Source organism: Rattus norvegicus, chromosome 1, assembly GCF_036323735.1.
Source record: "Rattus norvegicus strain BN/NHsdMcwi chromosome 1, GRCr8, whole genome shotgun sequence".
Classification (NCBI taxonomy): Eukaryota; Metazoa; Chordata; class Mammalia; order Rodentia; family Muridae; genus Rattus; species Rattus norvegicus.
In genome coordinates, this window is record NC_086019.1 from 142,107,364 (window position 1) to 142,129,453 (window position 22,090).

The 22,090-nt window shown below is 46.6% G+C and overlaps 2 protein-coding genes across 3 annotated transcripts; one reads left to right on the forward strand and one right to left on the reverse strand.

Moving 5' to 3' along the window:
• Positions 1–902: 902 nt before the first annotated feature.
• Mrpl46 (mitochondrial ribosomal protein L46) lies at positions 903–9,667 on the reverse strand. Its single transcript, NM_001013068.1, has 4 exons — positions 9,419–9,667; positions 7,866–8,052; positions 6,975–7,148; positions 903–1,436 (listed from the first exon to the last, which is right to left on the reverse strand). Exons 1-4 carry the CDS (start codon positions 9,638–9,640, stop codon positions 1,186–1,188), a joined length of 834 nt encoding a protein of 277 aa, NP_001013086.1. The 5' UTR covers positions 9,641–9,667; the 3' UTR covers positions 903–1,185.
• Positions 9,668–9,681: 14 nt separating this feature from the next.
• Mrps11 (mitochondrial ribosomal protein S11) lies at positions 9,682–19,281 on the forward strand. 2 transcript variants are annotated; one of them, XM_006229400.4, is made up of 7 exons: positions 9,682–9,770; positions 9,972–10,038; positions 10,165–10,272; positions 15,170–15,268; positions 17,027–17,156; positions 18,236–18,301; positions 18,931–19,279. In XM_006229400.4, exons 2-7 carry the CDS (start codon positions 9,974–9,976, stop codon positions 19,036–19,038), a joined length of 576 nt encoding a protein of 191 aa, XP_006229462.1. In that variant the 5' UTR covers positions 9,682–9,770; positions 9,972–9,973; the 3' UTR covers positions 19,039–19,279. The 2 variants fall into 2 exon arrangements, with proteins under 2 accessions (XP_006229462.1, NP_001102618.1); NM_001109148.1 differs by lacking the exon at positions 9,682–9,770 and having other exon boundaries at positions 9,901–10,038; positions 18,931–19,281.
• The last annotated feature ends 2,809 nt before the right edge of the window (positions 19,282–22,090 follow it).

The window sequence follows — 22,090 nt, forward strand, 5'->3', positions numbered from 1 at the left end:
TAGGCTGGATCCCCAGCACCACAGTAAGTAAAAATAAAGGAAGAAACGCTATAACAGGAGTTATGCATGTGTACAACAATAACCCTGGTGCCTCTGCCTTCTATGTTAGGGATACCCATTGCCCTAACATCAGGCAGAACAGTTCACAGATACAACATACTCCAAACAAGTGCACCTTGACCCTATGACTATGGCCATTCTAAAGCATCGCTCCGGATGAGCCAGCCTCTCACGGGGGACATCAGTTATCAGAGAAGCCATGCAGAAGGTAAAGGGGAAACAGAGGCAACAGGATTAGGAACCCAATCTTGATCAAAACCATCAAATTCCCTGAACACATGCAAGAACAGCAGGTACCAACTGGTGTGGAAACAGGAACTCCACTTCACAAGCTCACACGAAAGGGCTGGACAGTTTACCCAGAAGTCTATGTGAGAGAAACTGGGCAGTGATGGGTCTGCGAGTGCCCGAGCAATCCCTGGCTCTGAGTCAGCTGCAGTGAACTATGCAGCACGTGTTTATCTGTACGCCGGCTTCTGGGCCACACATCGGCCAAAGCCCTAAACCCCAGAGACAAGAAGATAGCATTCTCCCTGGGTACCACCTGGCCATGCACGGTTCTTCCATGGTAGGCTGGAGAGAAGCCAAACTTTATTTCAGATGACCATTGCTAAACAGTTAAGAAGTGACTAATCTCCTAAATATAAAACTTCCAAAATGGAAGCTCATGAAGGTAAGAGAAAGAAGGTATTTCCTCCCTATCAAAGGGAAAAGGGAAGCTAGGATGGAAAAGATGTATGTATGTATGTATGTATGTATGTATGTATGTATGTGTACACACACACACACACACACACACACAGGCTTTTCGTAGGCCCAGAAACTTTATCAGAACTGGGGAATTTAGGTCAATTCATTTCTTTATTTTCTGGGCCCGGTAGGTCTGTTAGTCTGCTGTAACGCAATGCTTTTACTTGCTATGGAGAAATACTCTGTCTTGGCCCCTCTTCACTAGGCGAAGCCAGTTGTCCTCCAAGGACAAATCAAAATTCAACACCATGGCAGGCACATCTAATTCTCAGAACTGAGTCTGCTGCTTGACAGTTCCTGTAAACGGTCTGTCAACACTGCGCCTGAGGTGCACACATGACTTGTGTGAGCAACATTCACAGGCAGCCGAGTCCATCAGAGGTCCAGGAGAAACCGCCTGACCTGAGCCAGGTACTTGGGCTGCAGATAGTCGCCTAGCTCTTCCTTACTGGCCCACACATGCCGACCCTTTTTCCCAGTCTGCACAAAGTCTCCTGTGAGCAGCAGAGCTTTGAAGAAGAAGACTTTGACCCCAAGGTCACTCTCTGTCCGAATTGCCTTAGGGAACTTGAACTTGTAGTGGCCACAGGGTGCATTCCCTAGGAACTTGGCTTCCATGTTGTTTTCTGAAAGGAAAAGAGAGAATTGGAAGATTAGGGTACAGCCATCTGCTGCCTCTTCACCCGATCACAGGAGGCTCAGAAAAGCCACTTCTAGCAGAGCTAAAGGTGATCCAGTTGAGTGTGGCAGTCCTGAAAGAGGCTCCTCCCTCTCAAGTCACATGCCAGCCTAGGTGCGAGGCTGCCACTGTGGGCCTAGTTGACAGTGAATTAAGACGATCTGGAGTCATGGCAGATAGCTTCCACATTCGGCCCTGTCATCAACTGCCGAGACAGGACCGAGAAACTGGCTATCTGCCAATCAAAGCTCATCACCTCTAAAGGGTCTCCGAGCTGACCTTTAGTGGAGTAGGCATGAGGGAGATTCTGAAAGTGTTGCCTTGTAACTTGGATAGCTTGGAACCTTCTATGTAGCCCAGACCGGCCTCAAAGTGGTGACCTCTCTGCTTCAACATCTCTAATACTAAGATCAAAGGCATCCATCACCCCACCCAAGTCAGATCTGATCTCTGCAGTACGCAGTCAAGAAAGAGTTAATGACCCTAACCCAGCAAAGTGCAGAATTACTAAGCGGCACTGAAGAACAGTTAGCCAAACAAAAAGCAGAGCTGGAGCCCAACCTCAGTCTTCACACTGTAACTGATACCACGGGCTCAACATGTGAAAGAAAGTTCACACTTTCATAGAAGTTGTTCACTTCGGACGCTTTCATGAACAATTTGTATTCTCTGAATTATGGTGTATTTTCAAATTTTTCAGTTAATAAAAACAAGAGTGTTAGAAGAATATGTGATATTTTACATATCAAAAGGTGACAGCCTACCAAACAAGACAATAAGTTAGGAAAAAATTGGGGTTGGGGATTTAGCTCAGTGGTAGAGCGCTTGCCTAGCAAGCGCAAGGCCCTGGGTTCAGTCCCCCCAGCTCCAAAAAAAAAAAGAAAAAAATTAGGTTTGCTCACAGAAAATTCAAATCTTTCAGAGAAAAAAATAAAACAGCAGACACAGACACACACAGACACATAAACACAGACACACAGACAGTCTCTCAGTCTCTCAGTCTCTCAGTCCCTCTCTCTCTCTCTCTCTCTCAGTCCCTCTCTCTCTCTGTCTCTCTCTGTCTCTCTCTGTCTGTCTCTGTCTCTGTCTCTGTCTCCCCCCCCCCCCCCCCCCCCCCCCGCCAAAGACAATACTATAAACTGGAGCAGGATGTGTTAGCAACACCAACACTCCCAATGCTCCCAAAGCAACCAGCTCCTTGGGAGGTAGAGGCAGGAGAATCAGCAGTTCCAGGTCATCTTCCACTATGCAGTCAGTTTGAGGCCAACCTGGACTACATGAGATCCTGTCTTAAAGAACAAAAGACTCCGAAAAAAATTTTCAGCACACTTAACAAAGGAACAATATCTTATATATCCAGAAGCACTTAGGAGCCAGGCTTGGGACACATGCCTCTCTTCTTCTGCAGTCTGGAGAGTGAGCCAAGAGAGCTGCAAATTCAAGGGCAAACTAGACAACCTGGTTAGTTCAAGGCCAACCTGGGCTACACAGTGAGAACCTATCTCAAAATAAATGGAAGTCAGGACTTGAGAGATGATGCAGAGGGTATAAGTATTCACCACCAAGCATGATACCTGAGTAAGATCACCAGGACCCACATGGTTAGAGAACAAACCCACATGAATTGGTCTCTGACCTTACACTCCATGCTTAGCATGTACATGACCACACACACACACACACACACACACACAAGTAATTTAATATTTAATGAGAAATCTTTATGTGCTGGAATATGTACAGATCGTTTCTAAAAGACTACAAGGAAAGGAAGTGTCAGTGAGCATCCCCTCAGAAAAGGAGGAAGAATTTCTCATGCTGGTCTTACTAGAGGCTGATGTCATTAAACATATGCATGAACTGATGTTCTCAAACTCAACAAAACATTACTAGCACCAGATGAATTTACATACAAAGTATGTTCACATGCTACAGCAAGTGCTGAGCAGACATCTGGAATCTGAGTGGTGGAATTATATTTCTTTATATTTTTTATATTTTCTTTATTTTTTATATTTCTTTATATTTTCCTGTGCTTTCCAAACTTAAGTGAATAGGTATACCATTTTTCTATAATCTGGAAAACACAGATTAAAATATTATCAAATTAAAAAAATTTCACTACAAACAAGGAGTCTGAGCAGACAGGTCACAGAATACAATGCGCACATGGAAAGATGGCTGGTCTCAGCAGCAGAGGCCAACACCACACACTAATTCAAGAGAGATTCTTTCTACTGCTGCCACAGCTACAAACTAAAATGACTATTCCCTACTCTGGAGAGGTCCAGGTAAGCAGGCGCCACCGTAACAGCTCCCATCACCACACACTGGAAGTCAAGCAGGCTCAGCTCCCAAATCCTCACCTCCCCCACATGCACACCTATGACTCCATCTTGCAGAGGGGTAGAGCAAGTGGGGAAGGAATGTACTTTTGCTTTTCTTAAATATTTATTGTGAAAACTCCTCTTCGCTGTTCTACTTTAAATGTGCTCTTTTCTTTGAAATACGCTTACTTACCATCAATTTATATTTATGTATTTATTAAATATAAATATGCCTACTTGGTATACTTTCTTTCCTTAAGCATGTGTTTGATGGGAACAGTAAAAGAAAGCATGTGCCATGACAGAGCCCCTCTCCACAAGGCAGGAGGAGGGAGAGCTGACCAAGCACTGGTCATGCAAGCTTGTATGAGGGAACCCAGAATGTGTACCCAACAAAACCACGACTGCCGACTCCTACGGGACAGCTAAGACTGACAGAAGCACTGTAGCGTGTGGCCTCTCCCACAGGCTAAAGAAGCCGCTAGTGAGAAGGGTCAAGGGGCATGAAACATTTCACACTTCTAGGAGCTCTTACCCTGGCACAGCCAACCCAGGGGCCATGTGCTCACACTACTACCAAAGCCACTTACTCAACCCCAGCAAGTGGCCACTACACGGCAGGATCCACGGAGAACTCATGAAGAGGAGCGGATTCTATCCTGACCTTCAGGGGACCCAGAATTCTAGCTGGAATGAAATGTAAATAAACCATTTAAGGCACAATGGCGGGGGCAAAAGAACGTATTCCCCACTACGGCAGGAGTAACCATGGAGCGGGCATAGTGCCCAACTCTTCACTGCCACCCACTGGCAGAGGGCCCTGGACAACTGTACCCACCAAAAACTGTTTCCTGCTCACACAGGAGTCTGGGATGAAGAGCTCTCTACTTGGAGACGGCGTTCTTCCTACATGGACCTGCATGTCACAAAGCAGAGATGCTTGAAAATCCACTGACTCAAGGAGCACAAAGCTCTCCTCAGTTAGAAATCGGATTATACATTAACTCACTAAGAGCTGCTGAGGTTGGGCTGGAGAGATGGCTCAGTGGTTAAGAGCTCTGACCGCTCTTCAGGAGGTCCTGAGTTCAATTCCCAGCAACCACATGGTGGCTCACAACCATCTGTAATGGGATCTGATGCCCTCTTCTGGTGTGTCTGAAGACAGTGACAGTGTACTCATATAATAAATAAATAAATCTTTAAAAAAAAAAAAAAAAAAAAAGAGTTGCTGAGATTGGGACCAGGATAAAAACTGTAGGCTATGAGTGGGTACTTGTATGTCTATGGAAAACATTGAAAAATTCTATGCAAAGATGTGACAGGGATTTTTATGCAGAAACCATATGTAGTAGCACTGGAGATATAAAACAAAAGCAAGGCGGAACTTTCTTTTACATTTTTAGTATTCTGTTTCTCAACCATGCTAATTTTGCTCTCTGGCAATATGGAGAGACTTTTTTTGGTTGTCACACTGGGGGTAGGGGTGGGAAACAAAATACTGCTACTAGCAACTTGTGAGTAGAGGCCAAAGATACTCGACACCTTACAATACACAGAACAGTCTCGCACAAAGCATGATCCATCCCTACTATTAGTAATACCATAGTCTAGTGAGAAGTAAAGGACATAAGTGCTAAAAGTGTGAAAATACGGCAGGGTGATGTGAAAGACCCAAAGACGCATGCGGCAGAACGAGGGCAGAGGTAATGTTGAAGATTCTAGCTGCATCAATGGACGAGCTATGGTAAGATGATGTCATTGTGCAGCAAGACAGGTCCAGGATAAGGCGAAGCCTATCATTGGATGAGAAGGAAGGGTAGGTGGGGAAAAAGTCTAGGAAAGAGAGAGGAGAAGGAGAAGCGGGAAAAATCAAGATGGAGACGACTGATGATCCAGATACAGGTGGACTAGGTCAATTTTATCTTGTCTAGGTGGGCGGTTTATATCTTTATTAATTGGCAGTGAATTTACTATGTGGATGCATTGTGGACTGAGATTTAACATATAAATCTGATGGACAAATTACAACTTTCTAGGACTTTGATTTTACTGGGCTACAGGGGATGTAAGCAAAGTTCTCGGCGGGCAGAGAGACAGCCTGGAGAGGGCAGCTATAGAATGCCTAGGGCTAGCGTGGCGTGGTGCCACACTAGGACGGTCTGCAGAACAAGACCAGGCGTGGCAACCCACCAAGGGGACAGTGTGAGAAAGCGGCTGGCAGAGAGACAACCAGGACACACGGGTACTGGTGGCTGCTGATCCATTTTTTATTTTTACTGCAACACTATGGTACCAGGCAGCCGTGCTAGAAATACAGGTCAGTGGTATCATGCTTGCCTGCCAATTACAAAGCTATTAGCTCCATCTCTAGTATTAAAAAACAAAACTTACATGTCCTGAGTGTAAGAATTCTGATTAATGCAAATGTACCTAAGAGATTAAGGCAATGAACTTAGCAACCGAGGTTTCTCCCCTCGGTGCTAGAGCTATACCTCAGTTGGTACAGTGTTTGCATAACATGCACAAGACTCGGGATCCATCCTCAGGTCTGCATAAGACTGTGGCTCAAGCACATAATCCCAACACTCAGGAGGTGAAGGCAAGAGGATCGCAAATTCAAGGTCATCCTCAGTTACATCTATAGCAAGTCCAAGGCCAGCCTGGCTACCAGACAGGAAGGAAGAAGGAAGGAAGGAAGGAAGGAAGGAAGGAAGGAAGGAAGGAAGGAAGGAAGGCAGGCAGGCAGGAAGGCAGGAAGGCAGGCAGAAAGGAGAGGAGGGAAGGGCTAAGAATGGTGTTTAATGTACCAAAAACTCAATATATTAAGATTAAAAATACTCACTTAATTCTAAGGAAAATTGTTGCTGGAATTTTTGTTTGGTTGGTTTTTGGTGTTTTGAGACAGGGGCTCACTAAGTAGGTCTGGTAGTTCTTGAACTCAGGATATAGACCAGGCTAGCTGTGAACTCACAGAGACACACCCCCATCACCTCTGCCTTCCAAGTGCTATAATTAAAGAAGTATGCCTCCACACCCAGCCTCTTACCTGACTTCTTACTCATCAGTATCCATTAAACTTCCCATTCTCTATCCTTATGCCCAATCTCGGCCAACCTGAAATGAATCTGGAGGGATTCAGGAGGAGGTAAAGAAGTTACCCGAGAGTGTGGCCAGGATTCGCTCAGCTGTCCCTCGAAGGGTCTCCCCAGGCTGCCACTCGACTTGAGGAAGCATCCAAAGATCTTGGTCTCCAAGTTTCTCTCTGACTAAGAGGATGAGGTTTCTGTCTAGCTTACGATGCAATGAGGTTCTGTCATTTTTTTTATCGGCTTCTACAAAAGGGATGATCGGAGGAGAGAGAAAAATAAAAAAAAATTAAAGGAATATGATCTACTAAAACCAATTTAGAGCTTTGAGTTTTAGAGCTTCCATTAGGGGCCATCACAACCCCTGTGTGTCCTCTAAGAACTTAAAGCCAAAGCCTAACTCTAACTCAAAATGAAAGCTAAGAACTGAGACCGGCACCAAACTCCTCTCAAGTTGAAACCTTTGGAAAAGAAGCGATGCTTGTAAAAATTCAAACACTAAGAACTGGAATCTAGCTCAGAGGCAGTGCACTTCCCTTGTAAGCAGGAGGCTCGAGTTCAGACCTCGGCAATGCAAAACAAAACAAACAAACAAAAAACAAAAACAAAAACAAAAAACCTCTGCTCCACTGGATTTAACACCATTACCAATCTAACTAACCCCTACCTTCATAGCACTTGACCCCTGCTTTCAGAATGACCTCTGATAAACCAGGAACTGAGGAGAAAGGCTTAATTCCTCCCACTCTCTGACCCCGAGACAACCTGAATATAGCATAAGCCTTTTTTAATACTCGTGTTAGGAAGATATAAGGAATAGGGAGGGGAGTGTTAGTTTCCTGAAAGCTGTTTTCTTACTTGAAGCTTCTAAAATGCAAAGCCAAAGTCAGGCAACTGTTCTTCATTTGGATGTGAGAATGCCCGTGTCTCCCTCCCTTGTGGCTGGCCCAGAAGGTCACAAACCTGTTTCCCGAGCTCCAGGTCTGAACTGGAGGAATTCCTGCTCCCACATATCTTCTAAGTCTTGTGCGAGTGTAACGTCCTGGTCTTGCTCCTCATCATAAAGGTCAGCTTTCTTCTTTGCCAGTCGCTGTGCTTCATCCAGAGCACGGAGCTCATGGTCTGAATAAAGGCTTCTCTCTACCTCTACCTGGGAAGTTTAAAAGGAAAAGGGAGAAGAAAAAAGCAAAAGCTACCGTGTCCCTGGCAGGCTAAAAAGTACTTCTCTTAACACACTCTTAATATAATCAAACACTATACAAATTTTTTTAAAAGCCCACTGAACTATAAGCAGGCAGTTAGAGATCAAGACGGTCAGGAAGAACAGAGGGCATTGTGGACCCACCTCTCGCACTGCGTCTATTAGTTTCTGACCAGCATCTATTCAAGGACTTTCCTGCCTTGAGTACTTTACAACATCCCTTCTTCCTAGTCTCTCTCTCCTCAGGCCATTTCTTCCGGATCTCTATTCATCCCTCTAATTTCAACTTAAATACCACTTTCTCAAAAAGATATTCCTGGGCACTTCTCACAAAAAATCAAACCTATGTGGTTCTGTGTAAAACTCTTCTAGTACACTGTGTTTTCCTTAACAGCACTTACCAAAGTCTGTAATTAGTTATATGACTGGTTACTGACTATACCCCTAATTCCAGTACTGCAAACTCTCTGGGAACCAGAGCTATGTGCCTATCATAGCCACAACTGCCTATCTCTTTGCACACAGATGCACAGTATTAGTTTAACACCATTACCAATCTAACTAACCCCTACTTTCATAGCACTCAACCCCTGCTTTCAGAATGACCTCTAATAAACCAGGAACTGAGGAGAAAGGTTTAATTCCTCCCACTCTCTGACCCCGAGACAACCATATCTATATGGTTTAAAAAAAAAAAAAAAAAGGACTGCTAAAAAAAAATGGTCAAGCGAGTGAATACATTGAGCAAAAAGCACTGAAGGGAGTTTCCCTTAGTATTCCCAAGACAAAAGCCTTATGGAGTCAAGGGATATGTAAGACCTTCCATCACTATCTACTGAGACTTGACAGCTTGACAGCAACTACACTTGGGTTTTTGCCGGTATTTTCTCATTTGCCCTTCACAGAAATTGCTCCCTGCAGTAAAGCAAAGTAAACTTTACCACGTGCGTCTTAAGGACGTGCCCACTGTCTCCACGACTTTCTTCATAACATCATCACAAAGACTTCCCTGTAGTCTAAGAGCTCCTAAGCTACACAGAGTAGTTCCTGTTCACCACCAGATCCCTACTGTATTGAGCGAACTATCCACACAGAATGCTCAAGCGAAAACAAGCCAATGAAACTCTTTGAACACCTGCTATATACTAAGGCAACTCAGTACGGTAACTTCATCTTGCAGAAGTCACTAAAGATCGAGAAGTGAAAGCATTTTCTCAAGGACACACAAAGTACCAGAGTCACCATGGAATCAAGACCTCCTTGGTTCTGCTGCTTCCCTCCACCGCACCACGAAGTCTGTGCCTGCCTGTCTTACCTGCTGTAATAGACCCGCCATCTCTTCCTGCAGTGGGGTGAGCGGCTTGGTGATCAGCGGTGGCCGCTGCAGACACAAGGCGCCGGACAAGCGCCATGGAGACCGGCTGCTTGAGGGCGCAGCCTCAAGGGACAGGCCACGAGAACTACCTGCCCAGAGTCTGTCAAGCTGCCGCCAGCCCTTAGCCACCCCTAAAAGAGTACGCCCTATGGGCGCCGCCATCTTTCCGTCTTCCCACAAAGTACCGCGGCTCCCGGCAGGGTCCTCAGCCAACCCCAGGTTCCCATGAGGCAACGCGCGCCGGCGAGGAGGCAGGTTTACCAAGTAGAATGAACCATTGCCTTTGGAAAAGGTAGGTGAAATTCTACTGTTAGACCACTAGAAAGGGGAAAGATTCCCATATAAATGGCTTTAAAGAGCATTTTAATTTGAACAAAAATACATGACTATTTAAGAGCAATCAGGTGATTTCCCTTATGTGAGCGCCCCCACAGATGCTCATGGTGGGGCTCATGGCTAAACCGAGACGGGAGCTGACGAGGGTCAATTTCAGTCATGCAGGTTGTAAGAAACTCCGGGTCGTGGCTCCTGCGGTCCTGGGCTGGATCTGGGATGACCAGGTAAGGATTGCTCTTTCGAATCCACTGTCACTCTCGAGCCTGACCGCCTGCCTTCCAGTCCTATGTGTCACTTGAACCCCCAAACACCATTAATCCAGTCCCTCACCGGACTCTCCTTTTTTGCAGGCTTGTGGCCATTACCCCAGCTAAGAGTATCCACACCGGAGCCCCGAGGTTAGAAGACTCAGCTGCCAGGCAGAACACTGAAAAGGAAGCGGCTCCGAGTCGCTTCAGGTGAGGGTTAAGTGGATCCAGCCCTCTGGAAACTCGCAACCTGTGACTTCTGCCCGTTACCCGCCAGAATCATAGAAAACAGTGGATTCCTGGCTGTCAATTGCCATCTATGGGAGCCTGTGCAAATCAGCATTCTAAAAGTGGAGATAATGCTTAGAGGAGTTGTTGGTGAAGATAGAGTTGTGGCATAAAGTAGCTGTTCACTTAACAACTGTTAGCTAGCTAAGAGCCCGGTGTATATAAATACACCTTGTAAGATAGACTTTAGGTCTGACTAGCATCTTTCTCTGCCTCCAACCCAAGTGTCTTGAAGGACTACACTAACTGCACATCTTAGATTGGACCTTTCTTAATTTTGTGCCTAACCCTGGGAACCGGCATCTTGCAACGTCCCACTAGTAATAATCCTTCCTATGCAGGCTGTGTATACGTTCACGTGCCTTCACATCTGTTTAATAGTTACAAAAACCAACTACCTGTTGGGTACCATGAGAAGTCCTGGAAATGGAAGCTATTTCTCCCCAGAAGTAGTACAGAAACTTGCAAGGAAGACACACGCAAATGTGTTAAACATAATCTGATCAGCCGGATAATAGAGGTGAGAACTGGCTGGACATTTGAGAGAGCAAGGCAACCTTGAGGAAGTCACACAAGACTTAAAGTACCGTAGAGTGTGATAGTGACTGGGAACTCAGCTGGACAAGATCAGTGTGATCATTGCAGGCAAAGGTAGCAGCGTGTGGAAAGGCACGCTGTCAGAGAACTCACATGTGATGCCTCTAGAAAGGCATTTCAGAACCTGTAGGCTGTGACCCCTTTGGTGGGGTCTCCTAAGACCATCGGGAAACACATATACCTATGTCATGATTCATAACAGTAGCAAAATTGAAGTTATAAAGTAGCCACAAAAATATTTTATGGCTGGGGTTCACCACAATATGAGGAACGGTGTTAAAGTCACAGCATTAAGAACACTGAGGATCACTGCTCTAGAAGGATCCAAATGGTGAAGGACTGCCCTGTCTCTCTGGAGCTTTTACACTTTACCCACTGCAGACAGTGAGGAGCTACTGATAGAATTTAATCCAAGACTGTTATATTCATTCATTTGGCAATCCCAGACACTAGTAGGATTGTTGGTAACATCCCTGCTCCAACAGTAAAAGCCCTCTCAGCAAGCAGGCAGTCAGGCATAGCCATATCCTGTCCAGCTCTGAGAAGAGTTGATGCCATTTCATTCATTCATTCATTCATTCATTCATTCATCATTTTTAGGATGACCATGCTGTGCAGCCCAGGCTACCCCTGGGTGCCTGGATTACAAGAGCATACCCCAGCCTCAGCCTTACTCTTCAGAGAGTCTGTAAAGCCACGGGGAGCAAGAATGGAAGCTGAAAAGACTCGAGAGCAGTTAGAAAACAATAGAAATAGGTAAAAATGATGGTGTCTAGAACAGGGTGATAGTTTTACTGGTATAGCCAGCGGATTTTTGTTTTGGTGTTTTATTTAGTTTTGAGACAAAGTCTTGCTGTGCAACCTAGGCTGACCTGGAATTTGGGGCAGTCCTGCCTTAGCCTCCTGGGTACTTGGGATTACAGGCATCCGTCCACACCAGCTACAGATCTGTTAATATAAAATGTGAGGAAAAGAAAGGCATGATGGCCCAAATTTGGGCTCCAAACAACTGAAAATAGGGAATTGTTATATATTAAAATGGCAGGACTGACAGTTGAGACCTGTGTGGTTAAGTTTAAGATGACTTATGCTTACTCTTTAAAGGCCTTGTATAATAAAAGAAAACATTTGAGACACCACGTCAGAGTAGAGATGAGATGTCGTATAGGCAGATATCTGGGGAAAGGAAGAAAAAGCAAAAGAAAAATCCTCCTCAAGACAGGAAGAAGCCAAACAAGATTTTCCTCTAGCGTGGTGCAAAGTAGGGGACTGAGCTTGTTTGACACTGCAGACAGGACGGGTTGACAGGCACATAGTGTGATCGCTCCTTGCATTTAAGAGTATGGAGTTGGTTGGTGACCTTCACTACAGCCTTTCTGATGAGGAGCTCAGAAATAACTTTTCATCAGTGTGGGTTGGTTTCAAAGAAAATAAACAAGTATTGCCATTCCTTTATGGAGGCTTTGCTGTAAGGGAAAATGAGAAGCTCTTGGGAACCTGGGATTTGAAATGTGGGGGAGGTTATTTTGTTGTTGTTGTTCTTGTTGATTTGACTTTTATGACATGACCGTATGTTTTGCTTCTGAGAAGCAGGAGAAAGGCTGATGGTGAAGTGGGAACATTGCCAGAGCAGTGTCCTTGTGGGGCTAATAATGCAGCTGGAGCACGACAACAGGAGAGTCCTCAAAGGCCGTGGGCACAGATGTTTGGTGGTGGAGGCTGGAAGAAAGTCTGATTGATTCTGTTTCTCTGCAGAGGCCATCAGCTGGCCCTGAGGAAACAGGAAGGCCTCAGATGTTTACGGAGACAAAAGGAAATGTAGAAGAGGCATCCAGGAGGGCGGAAGGATGATTGAACTGAGGATGATTGTCCGGCATCTTGAGAGCCTGCTTGATGCTGGCAATTCATTAAGATGAAGCACTGGGTCTTGGCAGGGACAGATCTTGCCCCTCCCCTCCCCCAGGGACTTAGCAGTGACTAAAAAGTTCTAGTGGTCATAAGTTAGGAGATAGAATCCAGTGAAGTCAAGCACCCCGCTGTCCACAGGACAGCCACCAACAGAAGTGTTTTATCCAAAATGTCAGTCAAAAAGCCCTGGTGTAGAAACCATGCCGTGTTTGCACAGACTCAAGCTGTCTAGAGAGATGTGGTTAACAAGGGCTGGGAGTTTGCCAGGAGGATGTGAAGAGAGACAGGGGAGTTGAGACTAGGATTTAGTCCCCACCAGGAGAGCAGTAGCAGCTGAGGTGTGTGGAGTGGCAGCGATCTGATGGGCTCCTCAGAGTGCTGTCCAGAAGATAGCAAGGGGTTGAAGGATGGCCAGGAAGCCAAGGTCATGACGCATGTTTTGGCTGTGACCCCAAGAAGCACATAGCCAAGGTAGGACAGATGACAATTAAAGGAGACAAGGTTTAGAAATGAAAGTGCAGATCTTGTGGAGATCTAGCTGAAATAATCAGTGGTCATTTAGAAGTAGTGCCAGATGACACGGAGCCAGCTACGGCGTTTGTAGTTTGAGTTTTAAATAATTTTTTTGAATTTAAATATAATTGTATCATTCCCCCTCTTCCGTTTTTCTCTTCCCTTATATCCCCTTCTCTCTTTCTCAAATTTATAGCCTCTTTCTTTTTTTTAATTGTGGGAGGAGGTATATTCCTAGCTACATAAATATAACCTGATGAGTGTGATTACTGCTACATTTATGTATACTTCCTCAGGGCTGACCACTTGGTATTGGGTTACCCATCACAGTGCCATATTTCTCCCATTCTCAGCATTCCTTGGTTGCTTGTATTTGCATTTTTAAATATTTTACAATTAAGCCAGGCATGGTGGAGCACACCTTTGATCCCAGTACAGTACAAGCAGAGGCAGGTAGATCCCACACTGGAGGACAGCCTGGTCTATGTAGTGAGCTCCAGGCCAGCCAAAGCTATGAAATGAGACCCTCAAAAGCAAAGCAAAATAAAGCAGTCCATTAGCAAATGAACCACACCTTGCCACACCTCCCCGCCATGAGAGTAGGCAGAAAGACTAATCCCAGAAAGCTCTGTCTCTCCTTAGAGCCTTCCTCAGAAGAACTCAGTATACCTTCAACCTGGTAGAATCTCGTTTTGTTTTGTTTTATGACTGCTTCTTGCTATGTAGCCCAGGATGACCAGGAACTCTGTCATCATAGCTGGTCTTACAGTCATGGTTGCTCTCCTGGCTGGGGTTGCAGGAATACACTACCATGCCCAGCTGAACCTGAGAAGTTTAAAGGCCTCATTTTGGCCATGCCCCAGATTAAGTGACTTGGGCTCCTGGTTTAAATCTTGCTATATAAAGGGCACTATACTGGTTTTACTCAGACTTAGACTTGTATTTATGCAACAGAGGGGGGAAAAAATCCATGGAGAAATGATGATCACTGAAACAGTAATGTCGTGTACAGGACTGGGACATTTTTCCCTCGGAGTACAGAAGCTGATAGGCCAGCCACCTATAGGCTGTGCATCACACTGAGACTGGGCCACAGGAAACAATGCATTGTGCTAGCTTTTGAAAATATTCCTACAGAAGCAGATGGGGCGGGGGGTGGGGGAGCTGTGCTTGAATGGTAGCGTGTTTTCTACAAGTGAGTTCAGCATAGTAGAACTACAGTGTGGGTGTGTGAGTCTGATTTAGGTGTGTAGGCATAATGAAACAGCCGGGTTACTCCCATCTGAAATGCTGAATGACAGTGGGGTGCTTGTTTACTCAAAGCCAACCTCCTTGGTCCAAGGCTGGCCCTCTTTCTGCTTGGGCTTGAGTTCTCCACCTGGAAATGAAGACTCCAGCCCCAGGGAAACCCAGTGACTCAGCACACTGTCAAGGCCAGTGTTCCCAACCCTGAGACACCAGGGTGCCCAGGTTTTAAAAGAAACAGCGCAGAGAACCCTCTCCAGAGCCCGGTGTTTGTCTGTGCTTTTTGATTTGGTATGTGTGTTGGGGGAAGAGTTGTTTAGGGGGTCTGAGGCCTTTGTTGGCTGGGTAGAGCCTTACAGTCTATCCTACGGTGTGTGTCTCCCTGATGAGTCTTGAATTCATCTTCCCACCCTGCCCCCACTTTGCTTGGCTCACAAGTGTACATCCCCAAACTCAACCTGTTTTATTTTATTTTATTTTTAAGCACGTATAGATTTCTTCTGATTTAAGGGACTAACAATCGGGAAATCAAAGAAAATATTTCTTCTGATTGCAGCATTTACCCTCCGGTTCCAGGCCAGGAAAGCTCCCTGCAGTGGGCAGGGATGAAATTTGAGGAAGTCCCAATTGCACACATTAAAGCAACCTACAACAAGTAAGAAACTGGGGTTGGGGATTTAGCTCAGTGGTAGAGCGCTTGCCTAGGAAGCGCAAGGCCCTGGGTTCAGTCCCCAGCTCCGAAAAAAAGAAAAGAAAAAAAAAAAAAAAGTAAGAAACCGGGTGCCCAAGTGAGTCCCCTATGAACTGCTTCTGCCTCAGGCCTTCTTGGAGTAGAAGTCGGGGTGTCAGATGCTAGCTTCATCTTGTTTGGGGAAACCATCTTCTTCCTTTATAAATTTTACTTAAGTTTCATGAAAGTATAAAATAGATTTAGTACATTGTAGTCATAAGGGTTTTTTGCCTTCCTTGAGACTCCTATGCAGGACTGCATTAGAAGCAAATGGTGAGAAAAGCAATGAACAGATACATGATTTATTTGTAAAGTAGCCAGAATGTATAAGCCCCTTATTTAGCCTTCTTACCTTAGGCCCTGTGCACTAGCCCTTCCCTTGCAGAGTTAAGTGTGGCCGTGAGGGAAAGACTACGGTTTGCTATGGTGTGATAGCCCAGGACACCGGTGCAGTTGGTCTCCCAGCTGCAGAAGAAGCATAGGGCACCGGTGACAGCTTTGCAGGTTTGGGTCACAGCCTGCCTGCCACACGGTTGCAGTACAGCACGGGAGACAACAACTCTGGCCTAGAGCGTGCGCCCCCGAGGGCTGCAGAGCCTTCAGCAGCATCTCCCTTCCTTCTCTCAGGCTCACGCAGACATGGCTTCTGAGCTCCCTGTCTGTTGCATCTGTGCCTTTTCAGGCCGCCCTGCATCCGAATGTTTCTGTTCAGTGCAGGAAATGTAAGAGACGCCCGAGGCAGAGTGAGCACCATAGCAAGACCAACAAGCAGGTGGTCCCTGCTCAGGGCTGACCCAGCGGGTCTCCTGGACAGCTCCCCTTCACTTCCCCCTCCCAGGAGCACCCAGAAAGCTCTGCAGAAGGTGGGGTGACAAAGGGAGACAGAAAACATACCTTAGGACTTTCTTAAAGTCAGTCTTAATTAAAGTCTACCATTTTAGAGCAAATTAGAAAAAAGTTTCTCTTAAAATAATTCTTGGTCATTGAACAGAATGTCATGAGCATTTGAACTATCCGCTGTGATAATGCTTAGTGGTAACTGGTTTGTGGGTTTTTTTTTTTTTTTGAGTCTTTATGATTAACTCTGAAATGATAGGTAATAGGTTCACTTCAGAGCAGTCCACTGCCGAGGGGAGGCGACGGGTTTGGAGGTGACACTCACTGTATTTGGATGTGACTCGGTCATTGTTGGAGTACACCTCCATATCCTTCTGTTTATAAAAATACTTCATCACATTTTCACTTAGTTGTTGGGGGTGGAGCATAAGCACGTGAGGTCAGAGAACAGTTTGCACTGATTAGTCCTCTCTTTCCACCACGCGGGTGCACCTGTCAGCGATAAGCCACCCCACACACACCGTTCTTCCCATTGGTAGAGTGGAAGATACTCGAAACTTTTTCAGCCTCGTCTTTTTTAACGGTTGCCTAATGTGAAACATGCAGGTTTTTATAAAACACCAAGTGGCATCAATGCTGCCGCAGGTGAGGCAGGTGGAAATGGGTCCTTCGGGAACACTCTCCTGCCCTTGGATCATGGAGCGCCCTCTAAGCGTGTGGTTTATCATCTTCCTTTAGCATAGCCGAGTGACCTTCTTTCCTTTCTCATTGTGGCTCCTAAGGACTTTAGCAAGCCCCCTCCCTCCCTTCCTGAGCAGTAGTAGAGCTACATGCCTCCTTTCCCAGCACACAGATCCAGGTAGTCTCTGCCACTAACACGTCCCTGGCCCGCGCCTCCTGTGGCACGGAAGGCTTTCGCAATGCCAAGAAGGGCACCGGCATCGCAGCACAGACGGCAGGCATAGCTGCAGCAGCAGTAAGTACCTGACCACGTGGTTCCGTTTCCCTGTGGCTTATGGGGAGTGGGAGTCTCATTAAACCAGATTCAGAAGCAATGAGATCTTTGCCCACTAGATGCCCTGACACTGCAGCTGCTTTAAGAGGCCTTTGTAGAAAGGTTACCAACTTTCTCTCTCAGCTTCAGTGGAGAAGAAATGATGTCGTTTATGTTCAGAGGGATAACCAGAGTGCTGAGGGCTTAGCAACCAGTGCTCCTTCCATTAAAGACCAGTGGGACAGCATGGGGCTTGTGTTCTATTCAGGAAGCATGTCCTATAGCACAGGTCGCAAAGTGAAGTGTCATAGATCTTTCTAGAAGCAAATTAAGCAACTCCATTCCAGGCCCTTCGTTATTACCATGTCTTCAGAAGAACCTGCTGTTATCCCCTCTTTCAGATGATCAGATTCTGGGGGATTGGTCACAGTCAAGCAGCCAGTTCAGCTCCCTGATCTGAACCCAGATGCTCCTTGAACGGAGCCACATGTTCTCTGCTGTAGCAGAGACCACAATGTGTGTACTCTGACAGGAAGACCACTTCCTGAAGGAACACCTTGACCTTTAAAGCTGGACATAAGGAGACCTTTGGTCGCTATGTGTAATGATCCCCAAAACGCAGAATGTAATTACCCATCAGACAGAGCACATTCAGCTAAGTGACACATGCCAGTGTTTGGGAAACCTCTGCATGGTAGCTTTTGAGTATCTTCCGGGATCCACAGTGACTGTACACACACTTAACTGTAAAGATACTAAATCCTACTTTTTAGAAGGCCCAACCTTGCTATTTATGGTAACACCTCAGCATGTGGAGGGAAATCAGACACTACCTCCAAATGTCCATTAGGTGGCAGTGCAGTGCTGTCACTGTAGTTCCTTGGCTCTGTTCACTAATCTACCCCTGTCCACTAGGGCCATCCATCCTTAGCTTCAATCTGTGTCTTCTGCCTCCCTGTTTGTGTCTGTTATTGCCGTTTACCCCGTGTCTCCTGGAGACAGTAGCCAGAGATTGGGCTGCAGCACTGTCTCAGGAGCACTAACCACTTGCCTCTCTCCAGAAAGCCACAGGCAAAGGAGTGACCCACATCAGAGTCGTAGTGAAAGGCATTGGACCAGGACGCTGGGTAAGTAGCTAGGGGTTCTCTACAGTGTGTGCACACGTGTTCTTCAGAGTCGGGTGTGGAGAGTAGTCCTTGGTAGATTTCCATGGCATCGCTTAAAGTTCCTCTCTGCTGTTCCTGTGATCTGCTAATCCCTGAGGAGCAAGCCTGGGTCATAGATTAACTTATCACCTTCTTGAGTGCCAGCCTCTGGGGATGGAAGAGTGGACTATGGGGGACCTCACAAGCAGATCCTCAGCACAGACTAGTGAATGCAATGGAGAGGGGTCAAGGTGCTGGGCATCTTGAAAGGGATCCTGAGACCAGTGGGACTATAGCTTCCCCCAAGAAAGTGACATCTCTCTGACTTTAAAAGAATGATGTGTTGGGGTGTGTGTGTGTGTGTGTGTGTGTGTGTGTGTGTGTGTGTGTGTGATTGTATGTGTGTGTCCCAGGAGAGGAAAACACTCCTGTAAAGCGACCAGAGTGCTTGGATAGAACCTGGTCTCAGATTATAAAGCACAAGGTGAAGGCAGTGGGGGCTGGAGTCATAGACATCAACAGTGAGCTTCCATCCTTCTCGGGGCCCTGTCTGAGGATACTGGGTCATCATTTTGAAGACCATGCCATTTGCCTATTTCTGGTCTTTCCAGTCTGCCATCAAAGGACTGACCATGGGTGGTCTGGAAGTGATCTCCATCACAGACAACACCCCTGTCCCACACAATGGCTGCCGACCCCGGAAGGCTCGAAGACTGTGATAGCAAGGAAACCTGGACCTGAACCTGACCTAAAGTCTTGACTCAGGTGGATCCTACAGAAAGCCCACTGTGGAGGCTGCTGGAGCGGGCTGTTCTCGAGCCTTCCTTGGGAGAACATTCCTCTCCTTGCACAGAAGCTGGAGGTGCCGAGGCTGGCCTCTTGGACATGAGGGAGTGGGAACTGCTGGCCACTGTGGCCAGCTCCAGCCTCTGCTCTGAAAATAAAGGACTGTTCTCTGTAGTAGCTGTGAGTTTTCATTCCCAGTGTTACAGACTCCTGAAAGATTGTGACTATAAGTGTGGCCTGGATAGAAGGGCTACAGTGTGAGTGGGCTTCAACCCACTGCACCCCTTCTCCTCACACTGCCTTTATAGCCTCTTAACTGAGGTGACCAGATCTCGTCACAGCCAACAACTGAGCAATTAGCCCAGGTGAGGTGAGAGCTCTTTGCCATCCTCTGGAGTCTGTTGGATCCCACAGGTGGTGGGCATGCTTGAAGCTAGCCTAGCCGTGGAGGGGTGCTCTCGAGTTCATATTTTCTGGGAATGTTCATCCCTCATACTCCATGAACTTAGGCAGTTCCCAGATCCAAGGGAAAAGTATCTCAAAAGTAGGCTGGTGGAGTTGTGTAAGACAGCATTTGTCAGGAAGAAGGGTGGGTAGTGGAGGGGTGGGGCTCTATGAACTATGCTGGTGTAAACCTAGATGGGGCAGAAAGATAGTCACAGGTCAGAAGCTGCATGCTGCCCCCCAGCCAAGCATGCACGGATGCAGGAACCCAGGGCTCTAGAGAGAGCAGCACAGCAAGGGAGAGATATTCTTCTCAAGCCTCTCAGCTGAGAGAGCAGCAGATACTTAACAAGGAAATCCCCACAGCATAATAGCAACTCCTCCCATTCAGGGCTGCAGCTGGGCTGGTGAAGCCTTGAGCCTCCCTGAGCACGGTATAGTGAGGACCACTGCTGGCCTCGGGTAGACAGGAGGGACTGTGTTGGAACTGGAGAAAGGACATCTACCAACTTAGAGGAAATGAAGGGAAAATGTCTCCCTACTCCTTCTAATCCTTAGCAGGACCTGAGAAGTGTCCTGAGTGACTAAGTCTCCTGGAGGCTCTCCTGTGAGAGCCACTGCTAGAAGGAGCATTGTAATGTAAAACCGTCCAAGCAAGTTAGAAAGGATTCTGGTGTTTTACAGTCTCACTATATAGCTCAAGCTGGCCTTGAACCTTCTGAGTACTAGGATTACAGTGTCACCGCCATGCCTCACACACACACACACACACACACACACACACACACACATATGCTGGGTACGAGAAAGTGAAAATGGTGGCAGTCTCTTTATTGATGACCATAGAGTAACATTTTCAAAGAAAACTGACTTTAAAAAATGAGCTTTTGAAACCATTCTTTGTGATTTGCTGTGGTCTGGCCTTTATTCAAATGGAGAAAGGGCCTAAAGCCCCTCATGGCTCAAGCAGAAAAAGTTAAAAGGTTTAGGGAAAAGTCTTCATGAAGATTCTCTACAGAGGACTGGGTAGGGTCAAGAAAAGAAACAAGTGGCGGTGCGGGGCTGGGGTTGTGGTTGCTAGGGAATGGAGACTAGTGAGAACTAGAAGCAGCTGCCCCTCTTAAGCCTGAGGTCAGGTGAAGGACCTTGACAGGGTCTGAGCCGTGGAGGCAGGAACCATTGGTGATCACAGTCAGGGCCTCTCCCAGAGTCATGGCCTGGAGGGAAGAGGCGAAGTTCCCCAGTGGCTTTCGGTGCACTGGCGGGGTGGGGAGGGGGAGGCTTTCTGAACCCCACAGACAGCTGAAGGTCAGTAGTATGGAACTCAGGATGGGCACAGCTACAGGTGACGTCGACCATACCCCAGCTTATCTGGGTGCGGTGGCACATGTCTGTCATCTAAGCACAAGAGGTCGGGGAGGAAGATCAATAGTTTAAGGTCATTGTCAGATACACGGTGAGTTTGAAGCCAGCCTGGGCTGCCTGAGACATTGTCTCAAAACAATAAAAGGGCTCTGTCAAAGAGGGCTTGAAATGGACCAGGCCCACTGTGTAAATGCCTGCACATCCCTAGCCTCAGGAGCCAGCCTGGTACACTGGGCTGTCGTTTCCGGTCTGTGAGTAGCCAACAGCATCCTCTCATTTTTCCTGTATTATCCTTTGGACTTGGCTTCTCAAAGGCTAATGTTGACCTCCTAGCAGAAACTAAGGCTTCCTTACCAAAAGCTGGCCAATCTTAACAACCTGATTCCTCAGACACTGGATTGTTACCACAGACCCTGCTCTGCATCTGTCTCTGCCCAGAGGCGCGTGTCTGTGAACATAAATGTTCCACAAAGAGGTGGCAAAAGATGTGTTGACATCCTCTTGCCAGCAGGCCTTGGATACCCTCTATGATGGCATGTATAGCTCGTGTGGTTTTACTCCTCCAGCCAATGCTCCAGGACTAGTGATGTAACGGACACCTTTCCTCTCCTGTGCACACAAAAAGCACTCCGTCTCTCCACACAGAGGATGTGCTTTCATTTCTCTCAGCCATCATCACCTGACACTGAGATACAGTCCCTGCCGAAGGAAACCTGATTAACAGTATGTCCCCAGATGCTAGCAGAGTATCGCTCTGGCTTTCCAGAAACCATACCCTGGTTGGTCCGAGAGTAGTGGTGTTTACAACTAATTGAAACTGTACCCTAATTACACCTGCCCACAGCCTGACTCTGACATGCCCACTTCAGACAGACAGACAGACAGTCAGAGGATAAAACTAAGAAAATGTATACCTTTCCCCTTTCAGGCTTTTTTTTTTTTTTTTTTTTTGAGACAGAATCTCACAAAGTCCAACCTTACTTTGAATTTGCTTCTCTCCGAGAATGACACTGAACTCCTGACCCTCCTGTCTTAGAAGCATCCAACATGCTGATGCATGCCACCATGCCCTGCTTTCTGATTCTGTGATAAACATCATGACCAAAGACAACATGGAGAGACAAGGATGTACTTTACAGGTTACAGTCCATCAGCGAGGGAAGTCAGGGCAGGAAC